The following is a 17,595-nucleotide window of genomic DNA, read 5'->3' as shown; positions in this document are numbered from 1 at the left end:
CTGTGCTTTGGGGGTATTCTTGGTTTTAAATCACCATGTAAGAATTTTCCTCTGTGTGGGAAACGACGACCTCTTATGTTAGCCTTTGTACATCTTTAGCTGTTCATTTTTTCTCAGATTGGCTATTTTAATGGAAAGTATAATTTTACTTTCATGGAAGGCACACTTTAACTCTTCAACTCCTTCAGAATAAGGGTTATGGTATTAATGAAGGGGTTTGGTACACTATGGTGCTTCCTCCTCTTGGTTGAAGAATGAAAGATTGAAATCTCATCCAGAGCACCTTAAAGCAGAGAATGGGATGGGATAATATGGGGAATTATTTTCTATGAAGAAAAGAAGAAATTTGTCAGCTGGAATAAAAATTCTTTCACCTCTTGACACAGGGAGAAAAGGTTATGTTTGAGCAAAAACTGATATGAAGAATCTTAGATACAGATGGCGAAGGACAGAGTTTTTAAGCACTAGCTTAAAATGAACTGTGTCAAACAAAAGGAGCTGGAGGGAGAGGTGTTGTCTCCAACATAAACTGGTAGAGCTAAGAGTGATAGAGGAAGGAGAAATTAAGTTGAATAGTATGTAGGATCATTTGTGAATTGTAGTAGCAGCACTGTCTCCTCTTTTCCCTTTCTTCTATGCCGGATAATGCCACATTCTGCTGATCTGTCTCGGAAAATATTAAAGGGTCAGGAAATAGGCTTTGGAGGCAACAGCTCAGTGACAGAACAGGATGTGGGCTGACTTGTCAGCAGAAGAGTGTCCAGCCATGAGGCACAGGTTTGTCTCTCAATAAATTAACCCCCCGCACTAAAACTAAGTGTACAATTGCAATGTGCACCTTAAGTGTGTGTTAGTGAGACAAGTCAAGTTATAAACGGTTATAAATGGGTTATAAACAGCCTGTCTCTAATGCTGCAGAATATCACTGTGCAAATACCGTGTGCTTAATTGGAGAGAACTGGAACTATGTTTTAGATTTGTTTTCAATTTTGCAGTGGTGCTAGGGATTTGACCAATATTTTTGTGTTTCTGTTTCAGTAAGGATTGAACTGTGGGGGACCTATTTACTTCATAGTTTGCTGATGGAGGCTGATGATTGTCTTTGCTCTTTTAGGTTACCTTGCTGCTGGTTAGTGCTTCTATTTTGGTCATAGCATGTGTTGAAAGTTTGGATGTCTCTAGAGTGTGAAATATGTATTCATATGGTATAGTCTGGTCCCGCCCAGGTCATTGCCTCAATAATGATTTTCCCTTGCAAGAGAAATAAACTCACCCTCATGGAAGGACTGAGTAGTCACCTTGCTTTGCTTGTTGTCTTTTATTTGTCTTTATGACATCGGGGTATCACAGGGAGGAGGGAGTCTGTATATCTGCAGTAGGATAGCACTCAATAAGGCAGAGCCATACTGTGTAGTTCAGATGCTTCTTTGGATATTTTGTTATAAAACCCACCACACTTCCAGGTTTCTGTCTTCATTTTCAATATAAATAGGGACATACAGTGTTTCAGCTAATTAGTTCCTTCAGGAAAGAGTTACGATGATCTATTGCTGTTTGTTTTCCACAGATTCTTCTTCTTAATCCTTCTTTTGATCCTGGGCTATAGTCAGAAGAAATTTGGACCATCCACAGAAGATCATCTTGGAGGAGCACTGCAGGTAGAGGTATGCTGTGGCTTTCTCAGTATCTACTGAAACATGTTCATAAAGCCATGATTTAAAAAACAAGCCTTAAGTAGGACAGACAAACTCCCAATGCAATAAGCTGAACTTCCTGTTGATTGATTTGTTGGTCAGTGCCAAATGGGGGCAAAAAAAAAACAAAACAAAAAAAATACCAGGAAAAAGGACTTTACTGCCATGGTCTTGAGTGGCATTTTCAGTTCAGTGCTTGGATTCATTCAGAGCTGCTTGCGCAGGCGTACCGTACGTCTACATAGGCCTGTGCAGGGGTGTGCAGAGAGATTTCTGAATGAATGCATTTGGCAGCTCAAAGCAACGTCTCTGGTTTGGCAGGAGCCTCCACTCAAGCTCGTTTCTCCTGCTGGGAATTTGCATGGGCAGGGTGCCATTTAATCTGATTCTGCTTTTTAATATCTGACCTAGGTTTCCAGTATCACTGCAATTTGCCAAACATACCTCTGTGTATGTACATATGTGTGTACATCTAAATATCAAACTGTCCAAAATGTCCATTGATTAGTTCTTACTCACTATAAAGCCTTACCAATGTACCTAGGGAGCCCCAAATAAATGTGCAACGCCTAAAACACGTATCTCATCTCTGAATGCTCTGCTTTGCAGTTCTCCAAAGCTTGTGTAACACCACCAAGCATCTTCCTTGGCGTTTCCTTGGTACGCACTTTAAAAAGAAGTAAATCTAATTTACAGTCATGACCTTTAATGCTGTGCCACTGTAAGTGTGCTTCCAGTTCAGATGATGTAGCTTATGTGAAGTCAATAGACACACATTGATCTATATCAGATAAGGAATTGGTCTTTCAAATGAAAAATGACATTTGTCTGCATTTTGCTTTCTTTAATGGTATGGTAATCCTGTCTGTTTCAAGTAGGATATAAAGGAGCTCAGCTGTGATGTTGATTTTTAGGAATGCTTACAAGGAATTTATAAGATTGGCATTGCGTAGAATGACAAATAGATTAAAGAAGTAATACTAACTTTTTAAAGTCTGTGGAAATTTAAGTACTCTGTACAGGATCCTGGCCAGCAGAAGGCAGCAATTGCCCAGCTTTGCATTGTTCATCGTTGCGTGCTTGCTTGCATTAGCCATCTTCACAGTATAGATCTACGGACTGAATTTTCAAGGTTTCAGAAGTAGTTAATAGGAAATTTATTGTTCTACATGCTCATTTCTTTATGATTCCCCCTAAATAATGTATTCCCTTTCTTTCCTAGGCCTAAGAGTTTTGCTTTTCATGTACGGTAATACTCAGCATGTTGTTATTGTATCACATGCTGGCCGGAGCCTTTCTTCCGTTCCTCCTCCTTTCAGGAAATTGGGTTTCAGCTGAGAACATCAACTTTTACAATGTGAGACCTCCACTAGACCGTAAGTAGGCAGTTACGGGTTTTTTTGTGTATGCAATTGTAGCTTATCATTTTTGTTAAATGCCATATTCTATCAAACCTTTGTTTTTTAGGTGTTTGTCTTCCTCAAAGATGAAGGATAAAAAGTTTAAAATAAAACTTTTGCTTTTTAACCCATAGCAGTTCAGTTTATTTCTAAGATATTATAAGTTGACTGATTGAAAACAAACAATTGCATGCATTGCTAAATTAAAAAGTGCAGGAGGGCAATAGTTTTCACATTTCAGGTTCTTTTATTACATTTTTCTGCCTCTGAAATGTCTTCCTACAGTACAAGTTATGCAGTGGATTTCTCATAAATAATACAGAACAGATGTTTTTGTCTTTTATCTTGTTGGGGTTTCTGTAAGGGAAAGAATAGGTGTGCTGTATGCAGTTAATTCAAACTGAAGGTAATTAAAAACCTTGTGAGACCTGTGAAGCCAGTTGTCACTAATAGCATCATTTTTTTGCCTCTTATCTAGCATCAGAAGTGTTCTATCCCTTCATTTAAGGGGAGAAGATGTTCATGATATGTATCATTAAAATAGTCAAGACAGCTAGATATAATAGGAATATATGTGCATCTAGGGAACTGTGCATCTTAAAATAGTTTATATATTTGTATAATGTAAATAAGATTTTAAAATAGGCCTCTTGATCCCTGTGTCAAAGGGTTCAGGCTTCTCCAGGGTTGGAGATCAAGATCTGAAGCTGGTTTTGAAGATGTATTTTTTTCATCAAAGGAATCAAAAGCCATTTGAATGCAGATTGTGTTTGTGTATCTGTACAAACATACATGCGGATGTACTGTCATGTGCTTATATGTAAGATGGTCTCTCTTTCTTGTTTTTCCCAGCACTACTTAAAATGGTATTTTAGATTGTGAGAGAGTGAAAACAGGAGATGATATAAAGTTCAGGCATAGCAAAACCAGTTAAAACCGTAAAAGCTTTCTACAAAACTTGTGTCATAGGTTTTATTTGTCTAATAGTGATGGATCATTGAAAATATGTAAACGCATGTAATCTGTTTTGTATGTATATGTGTGTACAAGCACTTACAGTATTATTTTGAATATTTCTTTTCTTAATATTTGCAAACTTACTATATTTTAATATTTTTAAAGCCACTCCATTTCCAAACAGTTTTAAGTGCTTTACCTGTGATAATGCGGTGGACAATTACAACTGTAACAGATGGGCTGAAGATAGATGGTGTCCTGCAAGTAAGTGCGTCTGTACTAAGGAGATTCTTTATGATAGTTAAATTTGCTTCCCCCTGACTCAGCCGTCTTGCAGAAGTCTAACTGAATAGGATTAACGTGCCAACACCGTGGTGCTGTCAGTTATGTTATTAGTAATAATGAATCATGCACTTTATGCTGAGGTGACTGTTTTGACCGTTTTGGAGTGCAAAGCAACAGTAAAAAATTATTTATATCTATATATGTATAAAGCATTGTCTGTAATATATAACAATACCTTATTAATATAGTAATTAATGCATTATTCATATATTGATAATACATGAATTAAATTTTTGTGTGTGTGTATAGCTATGTGCTTCCTAGGAATTAATTTTAAAGATGTTGTTTAAAAATACTAAAGAATTGCCTTGGTAGCCTTACCCCGTTCCTTTTGGGTACCATTCCAAAATGTCATGGTCTCTCTAGGCTAGAGGCTTGCTCATGAGCGGCAAGACCTGAATGACTAGGGATCATACTGGAATGAGAGAATGATAGATGCATAGACAAGAATGGAAATACGTTTCCTCATTTTTCTTTGCAGCGATATTCACAGTAACAGTGGGAAAGGGGAAGAAATGAAGTAGAGGTATGAGGAAACACGCCTGAAACAAAGCAAGCAAGAATGTGCTGCAAAAGGAGTAGAGAATGGAAGATAAATGTGTAGAATATAGCGCTAATAAGTACTTTAAACGATAGCAGCCTTTTTCAGAGGTTTGAAGGGCCAGTTAAGCTTAAGATTTCATCACTAATTAAAATGGTATTTTGATCAAGTTGGAAAATGGCTTTATACAGACAAAATAAGTCATTTTTATGGGAATATTTTGCTAAATGGTGTGAAGATTTTAAACCCTGTAAGAGAACACATACTTTCTGCAGATAAACATTCTAAAATTTATTTTGTAGGTACTCAGTACTGTTTGACAGTTCACCTATTCACAGACCACGGGAAGAGTACATCAGTCACCAAAAAATGTGCTACTGGAGAAGAATGCCATTTCGTAGGCTGCCACCATCACCGAGAAAGTGGCCACACAGTAAGCATACTCTTTGTATAAGGGAAGCAGATTGGTTTTGAAGTTTGCATTCCAGTACTTGTTTTTCCTGCTGAGCTGAAGAGGATGTGCCAAGATACACTCTCCAGTATTTAACAGTAGAAATCACATTTCTGTAACAGAATCGTGACTAACCCCTTCTTCCTACTTTCCTATTTGTGCTCCTGCGTAACGGGATGTAATAACAACTTCTAAAGAAACACCTGAGCTTTCTAGGGCATTGCTGGTGGGCCTTGGTTTCTGAGCAGGGTGCCCAGGTAGGCTACGCAACCTGCACTGGTGCTTGCGGTGCCGCAGCGGTGTTGCTGACAGCCTCATGGCAAGCCAGACGGGGCGTTAGGTGCTCCAAGCATGTCTCTGCTTAACAAACCTTGCACAGTACACAAAGCAGGACTGTATTTGTCCACGAAGGCCATGCTATTAAGCAAGATACAACTGAGTTTTTGTTCCATGACAAAAAGCTAGAACTGCTGCCTTCTCCCATCCTTGAGACGCTAGGTAAAAGTTGATTCTTAATAATCAAGCACGTCCCACCAACCTATTATTCACTCCAATGAAGTGTTATCCACTGATTCCTTAATAGTTGAGAAGGTTAAGTATGTTATTTTTAACATGAAATATTTCAGACACCAAAGACAAAGGAGACAGCATCCATGTTGACTGTAAAAGAACCTGCCTGTTATCTGAATCAACTTCCATTGATTTCAACAGCTTTTGGTGGGTTGAGGGCATGAAATAAGTATGCAGCCTGCCTTCTGCACATTTTATCTTATAAGAGTTCTCGTGCCTTTGGATTAGATAAAAATTGGCATTTGCTTGGCTTTTCCAGTAAGGAGTGTCAAGTAAGGAAAATTACTTTCAGATTCTCTCCTGAAAACCAGCTGTGTCAGTGGTTCCGTGGCACTAGAAAACTGATAAAAAGGAAGTCTGAAGTTCAGCGTGCAAAGCTACACTGAATACAAAAGCTTGAGGGGAAAAACAAATGGGACTAGAGTTTTTACAGTCAGAATTTTTTAGCTGTAAAAGCTGAAACTTGAAACATTCAAATCCTGTTTTTAGTTCATGTTAGAAGGGGAAAGTGGTGGAAAGTTTTGTCTATTTTTTACAATGTTAGTGACTCGTCAGTACAGCTACGTGGCCATATGACATCACATCGCTGTTTCAAAGCCCAGTGACAGCACTAGGTGATGAGTTACTCTAGTAAAGCTGTGGTGCATGATTTGGAAGATGAGTTGTAGGAGATAAGCTCCATCTGCTCTCTTGGGTCAGGCTGCCAGGTGGAAGTGATTAGTCCGTTTAGCTGTAACCTTTGCAACCAGTTGAAAGAACATAGATCTCTAAAGGCCACTGCTGAATTACCCGATGTCCAGCGATCTCCCTTTTTCTCAACAGGAATGTGTTTCGTGCTGTGAAGGCATGATATGCAATGTAGAAATCCCAACCAATCACACAAATGCAGTATTTGCTGTATTGCACGCCCGGAGAACGTCGGATGGCAGCAGGCGGACAGTCAACGTTGCAGTGCTTGTATCAGTCATGATGATCGCGTGGTCGTGATGCAGCATCCTCCCGTTACACCTGCTTGAGAGGGCCTGCCTGCCTGTGGGCCATAAAAAACTGTAAGAAGATTGTTTCCGTATGTGCAAGGAGAAATCACTGATAGTCCTTAATTACAGGAAATGTAAGGGGACAGTGGAAAGACAAGGGGACATCATGAAGTCCTTGGATATTTTAGTGAAGATGCCGTACGGCCTGCAGTGTTTAAGAAAAAAATAACCCACAACAACCCACTGGTTGGCTAGGCAGTGGGGTGAACTCAAGTTATTATAATTCACTATATTATGATGAAAATACACATATGCTTGGCATGTTTTTTGAACAGAGAAAAGTGTCTGTAGACAATCGCTTTCCCAGGTGAGATAAAAATGGAACTTCCGATGGACAATGTGCCACCAGGTATCTCAAGGGAAACTGTTTCTGAACTGTATTTCATTGTGCATAAATAACACGGAGTTTCTTGTCTTGATCAACAGATGTATTTAAGCTTATCTTCAGTTATGGTTTTCATAGAGAACATGCACGGTTTTCATAGAGAACACACATGAGAGGATTTTTTTTTCTGTTTTGATCAGAGCTATCAATTCGATGGGAAATAATACAAAATAATACTTTATATCTTTCTTTTCTGCAGAATGTTTTCTCACACTCAGATTTTAAAAGTGTGAAATTATATAGAATTTCTGTCTAAAAATTATGAACTATTTGAGCACCTAAATCAGAATTCCTTTTTTCCCTGCCTCAAAGGGGTTGTTTTGTTGCAATAGAGTCTCACCTCAGCTGAATCTTTGCCTTTGTGATATTGTTCAAAGTGGTGGTAATACCGGGGCTTTGAAATTGCAGCTACGTTGTCATAAAAATTGTAACTTGGTATAAATAAGGAGAGAAGTCTACTGGGTTCTCTCTTGATTTGCAGAAGTTTCTCCCAGATGTTACTGTCCTCGATGGATCATCAACTTGTAAGTCAGCACTGTCGGATATCCCAGACCTCAGGGCACCATTGTTATGTAGCTTTGCCACCCCTGTTTGAAAAGTTTGGGCCAAGATTCTGTTTTTCGTTATAATAATGGGGAGTTTAGTGTGATTTATTTGACTATTTGACTCCTTATCATTTAGATGACTGTTCATGAATTACATGAACACTTGCAAATTTGGCAAGTAATAGAGTTTGGATTACAGTTACATGTACTAAAACCCTCTTGGTTTTCCTTTGTAAACGTTGTGATGCAGATGTTAATGAGTTGCTTGGGTGAACTCTCACACGTAGCACAGTACAGTGCTCTCCAGGGCTCTGAGAGATCGAGCTGTTAGAGACTGGCCTAAAACACAGTCTGTGAGGTCAGACTTACAGTGTCTGCCCTGGTTACTTCCTTAATGCATGTTCCTTGCACTGCAAACATTCTGATCCTAGAGACCAGCGGGTACTGAAGTTATACGACTTCTCAGTACAATTTTATGTGATCCAAATACCTAACAAATTTCAGCTGCTCCTTTTGCCCAGATGTGTTTCTTCCAATGCCCCAGCAGAAGAAAACAGATTTTTGAAATGTTTGTGTTTTGGTTTGCATTCTAAAATTGCCTACACAATACTTCTAGAATATAGAAATATGTCTAAAAGTCTATGATCTGCTGACAGGCAATTGCGTAGTTATAAAAAATGGGATGGCGACACTTCCTCCTTGCCAATGCAAACTAGTTCTTGCTGTCTAAGTCAAGGTTTTCCAGGCTCTGGGTTCTGATCACCGTTGTCGTTCCATCCAGCAGGCCAAGATGCTGAGGATGTTTTGGGGAATTTTTTCCTTTGTTCAGTGATCATCCCTAGGTAACATATCTGTAGTATTAATCTTGGTGTCAGACATAGCAACCAGCACGTTCAATGTGTTTTGGCATTAAACATCATCTTTTTGCTACAGGATCTACAGGGTGCTTGAGGGTTTTTTTTTGGGGGGGGAAATCATTCCAGGTTTGCTCTCTGCTCAAGGGGGAATTCCTTAGTAAAGTGAAAGCAAGTGGTCTTCCGTGTTTCAGGTCACGGTATTCTTTGTGGTTTTGTGTCTAAGTACTAGATGCTCCCATAATTCAGTTTCTGGGAATAATTGTTGCAGTCTTAACAAGGCCTTAAAGTGCCCTATACTCTTCTATGAGTTTACTGTAAATAATTTACAATAATTTAAGTGCTGACATCTGTTTACCCTGCAAATGCCATTCCAGAGCGTTTGGGAGTGCCAGGGAGACCCTGGAGAGCTGCCCAGAGGGAGGGCTCAGGTGCAGAGGAAATGGGTGCAGGTTCTCTGCAACTGCCAAAAGACCTTTTGGGAGGGGAGGTCTCTGTGTGTTTGTTTTTCTTGGTTGAACTGAAATTTTCTTTTCCTGTTTGCCACACTGAAAGTTAAGAAATCTGCTCATAATTTAAATACTTTTACTTAATGCATTTGGTAAAGAATTGTTTGGAATAATTAAAAAAAAATTTAAAAATCCACTGGAGTGCCAAAATAGTATGTTTGATTTTAATTGTCGTCTTTTTAAAATTAACAATAAAGTCAGCAGCCTGGGTATATGAAAGGATTTGCTGTTGCCAAAGGTTTATTTTTTAGTGTAATAGAATTCCAGTAGTGGAGGATATTAAGGATGAGTTCTAGTCACCTTGATACATCAATACCTTTGTTATGGCAAAGATTAGGACTATGGTGTCTAGAAAAATGAATAGGCAAAAGCTGTTACTGCAATGTTAATGCTGCACAAATTGGCACTTGGCTGAAGAAATACAGAATTTAAGAGTGAATATTAATTCTACCCTTTGCTGCTTTTTATGTATGTAAAAGCCTGTATGCTTCTGCTTGCATTTTATGTTAGGCCAATGGTAAAAGCTAACTTTGTAGGAAAAGCAATGTGTGCTGATTGTTAGAGAAAATAGTGCTAAAATTCACCAGAGTGCGTATTTTTGGCATGACAAATGTTGCCTGCATAAGCAATCTTAACGTTAATTTATGGTGGAATGTTTATATTTTATTAAATAGATTCAGGTATCAGCTATATTTTCTCTTCAGATATCTGCCTGAAGTACTGACTGAGGAGCTTATGCAAGTATTGTTTGATCTGAGAAAAATAATCCTCAGGCGCTCCATAATGTATGTATTTCATGCATCTCGATTTTGGTTCACAGCTGTTGTAACTTACGTACGACTTGTTAATGCCTCAATTAGCTGCGCAACTTTGGAAATTCCCTTTCTGTAAATGCACAGCCATAACTTTATATGCAGAAAAGTCTTTGCTAATACTTCTGTGTACATCCCGCTTCCAACAATAACGTGTTAAATACTGTATTCCCACTCAGCAGTGGGGTGGGTGGTTATGTCCAGAGACAGCAGGCACTGGGTAAAGTCAGTGGGTGCCAAACTCATGTGCATTCACGGGCAAAATGATCCCTTTGTATTGCCCTTAGAACCTGAAGAGAATTCATGACTAATGGCAAGTAAATTAATCTGTGCAGCTGAGGAAAGATAAATGTCATTTTATAATATATGTATGTAATGGTGACTTTTTTTTACATTGCACTGGACACTCTGTAGAAGATTTATTTTTGAAAGCGTCTTCTCTATTCAGTGTTGGTTTGTATGGTGCTTTCTTACTGCTATGTTACTGTTTTAACTCTTCTCCAGAAATGGCACTTTTAATTAAATATTCAAATATTTCCTGGTGGAAGATGTTTGTGGTGGAAAAAGATAAAAATCTGTTTCTTTCTTAAGACAACAAGACCGGTTGTTGGCACCGGGGGACTTGAGCTGAAATTTCACTGAGGGCAGATTCTGCTGCTCTTTCTCTTCTGATACAAGCTAGATGTCACTGGGAGGCAGGCTAGGAGGTGTCCTGAGAAGGTAGGAGGGACCTGCGGCCGACCACAGGCGCAGGGGTCAGCAAGCCTAGGCAGGAGAGCGCCTGAGCCCTAAGGCAGGCCCGAGGGGGAACGGATTGGGATTTTGACTTTCCTGATTCATGTAATTGTTTCCAGGGACATAAAATTTTTCATGGGGTAGAGATGCCCTTTTCCCCGGGCAGCATAAGTCAAAACCCTTTTAATGATGCCAGAGAGCTCTGCCACTTCAGGAAATGGAAACAGTGGGAAATTATTCATCTCTATTCAAACTGGCCAAGGGATATGCGCCTTCCCAGCGGTTTCTCATGGGTGTGCTAGACCGAGCAAGCATGCTGCAGATCAGCAGTGTGGGCTTAATTCCACTTCCTAGATGAGGATCACCCTTCTTTCCTGGCGTTGTATTACAAGGTGTAGCAATGGATATGTAGCTTTACATTGCACATGTGGCTCCCTTGAACAACAGATCGCACGTACACCTGAGTCCCGTTAGGTACCGTTATGGACAACGTGTGTGTGTATCTGTGTTTCCTGGGGAGACTGCTTGTTAGACTCCTGCTCCAGCTAAGGAAACGCTGGCAAAGACTTAGTTTAAGTGAAATTCTGTCATGGCTTCAGTATGGTTTATAATATCATCTGCTTTGACTTTTACCAGCAGTGGCTTCAGGAATCTTCACTGATTCCAATCCTCCCTTCTTGGAGGGTAATTTATCCTGATGGGCGCATGCTGTGCCTGGAAGCATTTAAAAGGCACAAAGAAAACTAGGTTTCATTTGCATTTCTGAATTTACTATCACATTTGATAGGAAAAATCTGCTTCTACACCGGCCTCTTAACTTACCAGAAAAAGTGAAGCCCAGGTACGGGTTAAAATTCCAAACGAAGGATATGAGCAGCCCGCTCATTTAAACAGGACAAAACGCCCATTTCAGAGTTTTGTAGCAAGTCTCATCCAAAGAAGATCAAGATTTAAAAAATGTAGCTACTTCAGAGCACAAAGCCATTTCTGTGGAAAATATTTGTTTGTTACACATCTCTCGACTCTAGAAGGAGCCCTGTAAGAAGTGCCTGATTTTTACAGGCCTTGCTATTTGCAGGTGTTTCAAATCAAGAAAACAAGGCCAGCAGCCCTGTCCTAAAGGAGCAGCATAGCACCGCACTTGAGTGACACTGTTCCTGGCTTCTAGCTCGTGTATTTAGGCAGGGTAATCGGGAGCAGGAGCAGTTTATGGAGCGCTTGAGCATCTTCCTGGTCTTCATGTCTCCTCCGTTTTCGGCTGAGGAAGAATCTCATCAGCTGTGGAGCTTGGAGGGAAAGGTAGGGATATTGTTTCTCACTGTAGATTTAAGGTTTGCAGTGATAGAGGCTCTCAGCTGGGGCAAATAACAGCCTGTCCAAAAGCCAGGCAGCTGTTGTAAAGGTCAGGACAACTTAGCCTCTTGTAGCAATGCAGGCACCAGGTAACTAATTAGTCTGTATTATCTCTCTGCAGAAAGTACGTCTGGTGTTTTGTAGGAACTTTTAACATCATCTGTTCTGGTGCTGCCTTCAAGAAATCAAGGAGATACAGAAAAACAGCTGTAAGTTTGGGGAGAGGGTTGGAGAGTGTAAAAGAGGAATATATTTAGTAGTCATAATACGTTATTTTAGATTGCTTAAATTTCATGGTGATTTGACGAGGTTTTTAATGTCAGTACTGTGTTAAGAAGCTGCTGTTAAAGGAGGGAAAAGTGTAGATGTTTGATATTTGAATAGATTTATTCAAGAAGAAAGGTAACATTGTTAAATAGGGGTTTAAAGGTCACATTGCACAGTTCATTTCTGTTAATTTGTCCCAGTCTTAGCATTTATTGTTAGGGTTTTTTTAATCTCTGCCCTTCGAACTGCCGCTGTAACCAGGGTGATATGGTGCTGTCCTGGAATGGGAATGCTGTGGCAAAATGAACTGTAATAAGTAGAAAATATATATGTGAGTGGAGGTGGGATAAACAGAACATAAAATAAGGTGAAAAATAAGCGTATGACAAGTTAAACGCAGTGGTTTTCACTGAATTAATACAAAACGTATCACATGCCATTTGGAGAAAGTATGTGTATTTTAGGTCTTACAAATTGTACTATTTCCTCATGGTTTTGGTTTCACAGATTCCACTGTGTATTCCCCCTACTCCGAAAAGGAAGAAAAATAATCTCTTGCACATGGCTACATCCCACAAACTTGTTACAAACGGCACTTCCTTACGGCTCTTAGGCTTTCCCATGTCTGTCTTTGGCTAGGATTCAAAGAATTTGTTAAGAATAGAGTCCTGCAATGCACCCGCATTAAATGAAGGATGAAAACAGTTGATCCCAGGCTGTTCGGTTTTAATTTGTGACCAATTCACAAAGGAACATAAAATCTGGAAGTCTGTCATGAACAGAAGGAAGAATAAGCATGAACTCCAAGTTGTGGTCATAGCTTATCAAATCAGTCGATGGAATTTGTCAGTTTGGCTTGGTTATCTGCTGGCGGGAACACTCTAAATATACTCCTCATAGCAAAGTACTTCTTGGTGTCTCTTAAATATTGCATTCTTTAGAGTGTTTTTTTTAACTTTTGTGGGGGTAATGAGAAACGAACATTGCCACTTGTGTTCATTATTGTGAACTACAGGGAGAAAACAGTTTTTCAGAGTGCAGATGACTGTATGCCAGCAACTGCGAGTAGACATGAGGGAAAAATTCTTCCTAGTGAGAGCAATTAAGCCCTGAAAGGGGGGGCAGAAAGAATTTTCAGAACTAAACTGGCTGAAGTCCTAAGCAACCTAATATCGCTTGTAAGTTAGCTGTGCTTATGGCAGAAGGGTTGGGCCAAAGACCTTCAAAGGTTCCTTCCAGCCTTATTTCTTCATATGATTCTGAGTTTGCACCAGAAACTACATTGCACCTGATTTTTCTTTCTGTCCAGCTTTCGATTTGGTTAACATTAAAGTGTGCATTAATGTGGCATTCATCACAGAGAGGTCCTCGGAGTATTTTTACTGAGTTTTACCTCTGGAGAGTGCAGGAGTGTACTCTTCCCCTATTAACGTGAGGGATTCGGGCAAAAACTTGCTCATGATTCACGTTGGGGAATGGTTTGAACTAGAGGCACTTAGAGGTGAGAGGAGTGAACTGAATGCTGCCCTGAAGACTTTTGTGGCTGACTTTTCTCCAGTCTCTTATTCATTCCTAAGGTATATGTTAGAAATGATAATCTGTCTCCTGAGCTATAGCCAGAGACCTAAGTAGCAGAATATCCTTCTGCTTATTTGCAATTTTGACTTATAATGCAGTTGTCAGATATTTTTCTAGTGTTTTGCAAACGCTTGGCTTTTCTTTATGCCTAGTTAACATTGATGCACACCTAAATGGTTATCACTAGAGCTACTTTATTTTCTTAAGAGGCAGAATAGGTATTTCTGTATGTATAGTGATACCTTTTAAATTTTTCCCCTTGCTGAATGCAGATGGGGTACAGAGCAGCGGGAACCAATCATAAAGTACACTCTTGGGTTTGCTTTCTTCTTTGATGGAGTAGTATTTCCAGCCCGATACGCAGTTCCTTCTTCTCTGTTTAACTATGGAAAAAAGAAAATGCTTCCCAAGAACCATATGGTATGTAAATGGTTTCATGAGATGTGGTTGGAAAAGCCTTGTTTTTCATGACCTGGAAACGTCTTAAATACTGTGAATGAATGCCTTGTTCCGTTGAAGTTGGTGGGAATTTTACCACGGTAGTACTGGGACTTTAACCAGCGTATATATGGTCATTGCTCACGTGCAGGTGTTGCTGTGCAATTAGGTAATTTCTATTATTGCTTTAATGAAATAAGAGAAATATATATATTGGTCTGCAATAAATTTATACTGGAGCTTACTCATGGTGATGTGATCATTGGGAAAGACTTCTAAAAAGACCCAGTGACTTTAAATAAGTCAGACAAGGTATGTGCCGGTTTAATTGGTTCTTGCGGCTGAAAAGATCTGTTTGGAAGTTGGCCTGTGAGTTGATAGCCAAAGTGGCAAAACAAAGGGTTTTTTTAAGAAAAATAAAAGCCTAATTGTCATCACTGTTGAAATGCTGCATGGATCTGACTAGACGTAGGTTTAAGAAATAACAAGAATGAGACATATGGCTTATTTTAACATTAATAAGATTAATGGTGCAGGAAGTCCTTAGAAGTTTAAAAACTGGGCTGATTTCAGGAAAGAAAATGAAGTAATCCAAAAGCAGAAAAATCTAGAAACTGTGACCAAAATAGCATTGTTCTTGGAGGTTAAGTTGAAGGTCTTTTTCCTTTGGAAGGTAAATTTTCAGTTTAACGAGCATTTTAATTCCTGTGGAGCGTGTGGGGATGTGTGCTTATCAGCTCTCATGTTTCCCAAACTCGTCAGCCCTCTCCCCCCACAGGCCTTCTGGGATGTCATTTATATGCTGTGCAAAGCACTCCCTCCTGTCCTTCTCCCTTCAGAATTGTGTGTACAGAGGAAAATATAAAAATCCCCAGTGGTTAGGGGTTTTTTTTGTTGTTGTTTGGTTGATTTCAAACTTACTTTCTGGTAATAAAAAAGCAGCAGAGGCCTCAACCTGCCGGTAGAATGTCAAAATATAAACAGCCTGGGCAGCTGAAAGACATGAAAAAGGAAAAAAAGAAAAAAAAACACCAAACAACTCTGTTAAAGGGAACGGACTATACAAGTATTTTGAGTCTGCAAACGTTTCCGTTAGGGTTTGATCTGCAGCTGGGGGTCATCACACAGATCAGCTGAGGGTACATCATAGAGTGGGGAAATTAATTTAATGGAGACTCATGACCTCTTGAGTAAGGACTTGAAAGACAGAATACTCACAGTCCTCTTTCGAAGATTATAGTGAGGTGTGAGATAAAAAGTCATATAGAAAAAGTAAAGAAGCCAAACAAAGAACATTTAAAAATGCTGGTGTGTTTATCTTTTTCTGGTTATTGTTTTCTGTTATGCTTATTCCACAAGGGTGTACGTATCTTTGTTACCGGCTGGCCTGGAATTTTAAACCACCGCTGTATATCTTGCTTTTTAACTAAAAGAGGTCACAGGTGTGTTATGAGCGAACATGCAGTGTGTCCTGGATTCTGTTGGACCTCAGTGGCACAGACCAGTCCTATGTCCTCACTACTCAGAGCATCCTTTTTGTCAGGACTCATCTCCATTTGAAAATCAATGCAGACGTAGGTAGGCTGGCAGGCTAAAGCACAGCAGCTCTACCCAAATAAGCTTGTCCTAATCTTGTTTGCTGTAGTTCTTTTACTAGATACAGGTAAACTATCCAGGGGTGAGGCAGTGTTCCCCACCTTTTCTTAATCAGCAATGACCAAGGATGAACTCCAGTTATTCTGTGATGCAAGTGTTCCCCATGGTGTGTTTCTTAAAAGTAGGGGGATTTTTTCTTATTCTTTTTAAGGAAGAAGAATAACATTGTAGAAAAGGTGAAGATCAGGAGAACACGGTTTCTCCTCTTGCTTTCTATCATCTGCCAACGAGCATCTTGTAAACACGGCTGCTGGACGGGGTAGCACATCCCCAAGGCCACGTGTGAGGGCAGCGTGTACTATCCAGACACGCAGTCCTCGCTTTGAATCTGCGACCTCTCAAAGCGTCTTCACTGTTTTCAAACTTCTTTACCACTTAACTTGCATAAAATGGATTTTCAGTGTAAGGCTTTGTGGTGCCTGTTGAATGGTGAGGTGATTTAAGCCCAAGGATCCAGAGATGTGCGGATGTTTAAAATCCAGAAATGAAAATCATGGTGTTATTTGCTCTGTGAAGGGCAAATACTTTGAAAGTGCTTGCCTCCAATATTAAATATCTGATGCATTTCTTCTATTACTGAATCCACTTTGTTTCATGAATTGAGTGCTGAAAAAAAACCCTGGAATAATGCCTGTTCACTTGCTTTCCCTATTCTATCTCCTGATGAAGAGAGATAATATCCATAATATTTTGCTTTGCTAAACTCAGCAATGCAGATATTATGGAATTACTCTTGCAACTGTGCATTCTTTTAATTTCATGAACACCGGTAAACTTAGAGTAAATGGGAAATGCGCCTTTCGCAGAACCTGGGGAGATGGTGTCCACTGAGCAGTATTAGAGTTCAGCCCTGAATACTTGAAAGTAAAAAATTCATGGCTATAATCGATTAAGAACGGTGCTGAGTGCAAATGCTTTCATTTAGTCTGAGAGGGCAGTTGTAATGCAGAGTTAGTCAGCTCGTATTGGCAGGATATCAAATTTTTTAGAAATGTCTCATGGAGAACATTATATAAATGAGTTTTTCCTGCAGAACCCCCCAAAGTGGAACATCATTCCTCTAGTCTGGAAAGCAGCCCGTGGAAGCTGTCAGTAAGAAGGAATTCCTGGAATTAATCCTTTTCTCTTTGTTCTTGGGTCAGAACAGAACATAGGTGGGGTTTTTTGGCAGTTTGATTTTTTGGGGGTGGTTTGGGTTTTGTTGGGGGTTTATTTGGGGGGAGGGTTAGGAAGAAAATTATTTTGCCTTAATGGAAAATGTGGGACCTGAATTGGAAGAGAATAGAGAAATTGTTGCAAAGCTGCTCCTGTTCATTGTTCACGTCCATCTTGTTAAATGGCGTTGGGGATTGTCAGGGACAAGAAGTAGTGGGGAGAACAAAACTGCTCTTTGGTGAAGAGAAATACAGATATGTAAAAGATTCTAATATATTTCTAGACAAGATACTGAAGTAGGAAATGAAAGTTG

The 17,595-nt window shown here is 39.6% G+C and overlaps 3 protein-coding genes across 11 annotated transcripts in view; 2 read left to right on the top strand and 1 right to left on the bottom strand.

Annotated features, from left to right (window-relative positions):
- LYPD6B (LY6/PLAUR domain containing 6B) overlaps window positions 1–9,510 on the top strand; it is a 58,058-nt gene extending 48,548 nt beyond the window's left edge. For 6 of the 9 annotated variants that reach the window (XM_075092748.1, XM_075092753.1, XM_075092752.1 and 3 more), the window contains 5 exons: window positions 1,568–1,664; window positions 2,917–3,070; window positions 4,217–4,315; window positions 5,240–5,370; window positions 6,781–9,510. In XM_075092748.1, the coding sequence (XP_074948849.1) occupies window positions 2,956–3,070; window positions 4,217–4,315; window positions 5,240–5,370; window positions 6,781–6,945 (510 nt within the window). In that variant the 5' untranslated portion in view covers window positions 1,568–1,664; window positions 2,917–2,955 and the 3' untranslated portion in view covers window positions 6,946–9,510. Of the gene's footprint in view, window positions 1–1,043; window positions 1,130–1,567; window positions 1,665–2,188; window positions 2,355–2,777; window positions 2,827–2,916; window positions 3,071–4,216; window positions 4,316–5,239; window positions 5,371–6,780 lie in introns of those variants that run through there. The other 3 variants (XM_075092755.1, XM_075092757.1, XM_075092756.1) reach the window with 3 other exon arrangements.
- Window positions 1–17,595, bottom strand: part of ORC4 (origin recognition complex subunit 4) — a 446,994-nt gene that overhangs the window by 396,125 nt on the left and 33,274 nt on the right. The gene's annotated exons all lie outside the window — the stretch shown is intronic.
- LYPD6 (LY6/PLAUR domain containing 6) overlaps window positions 12,317–17,595 on the top strand; it is a 68,770-nt gene continuing 63,491 nt past the window's right edge. Inside the window, exon 1 of the mRNA XM_075092786.1 lies at window positions 12,317–12,397. The gene's annotated coding sequence lies outside the window, so the exon portion shown is untranslated. The remainder of the gene's footprint in view (window positions 12,398–17,595) is intronic.

This window comes from Phalacrocorax aristotelis, chromosome 5, assembly GCF_949628215.1.
Source record: "Phalacrocorax aristotelis chromosome 5, bGulAri2.1, whole genome shotgun sequence".
In the NCBI taxonomy this organism is placed as follows: Eukaryota; Metazoa; Chordata; class Aves; order Suliformes; family Phalacrocoracidae; genus Phalacrocorax; species Phalacrocorax aristotelis.
This window is presented reverse-complemented; position numbering and strand designations above follow the sequence as displayed.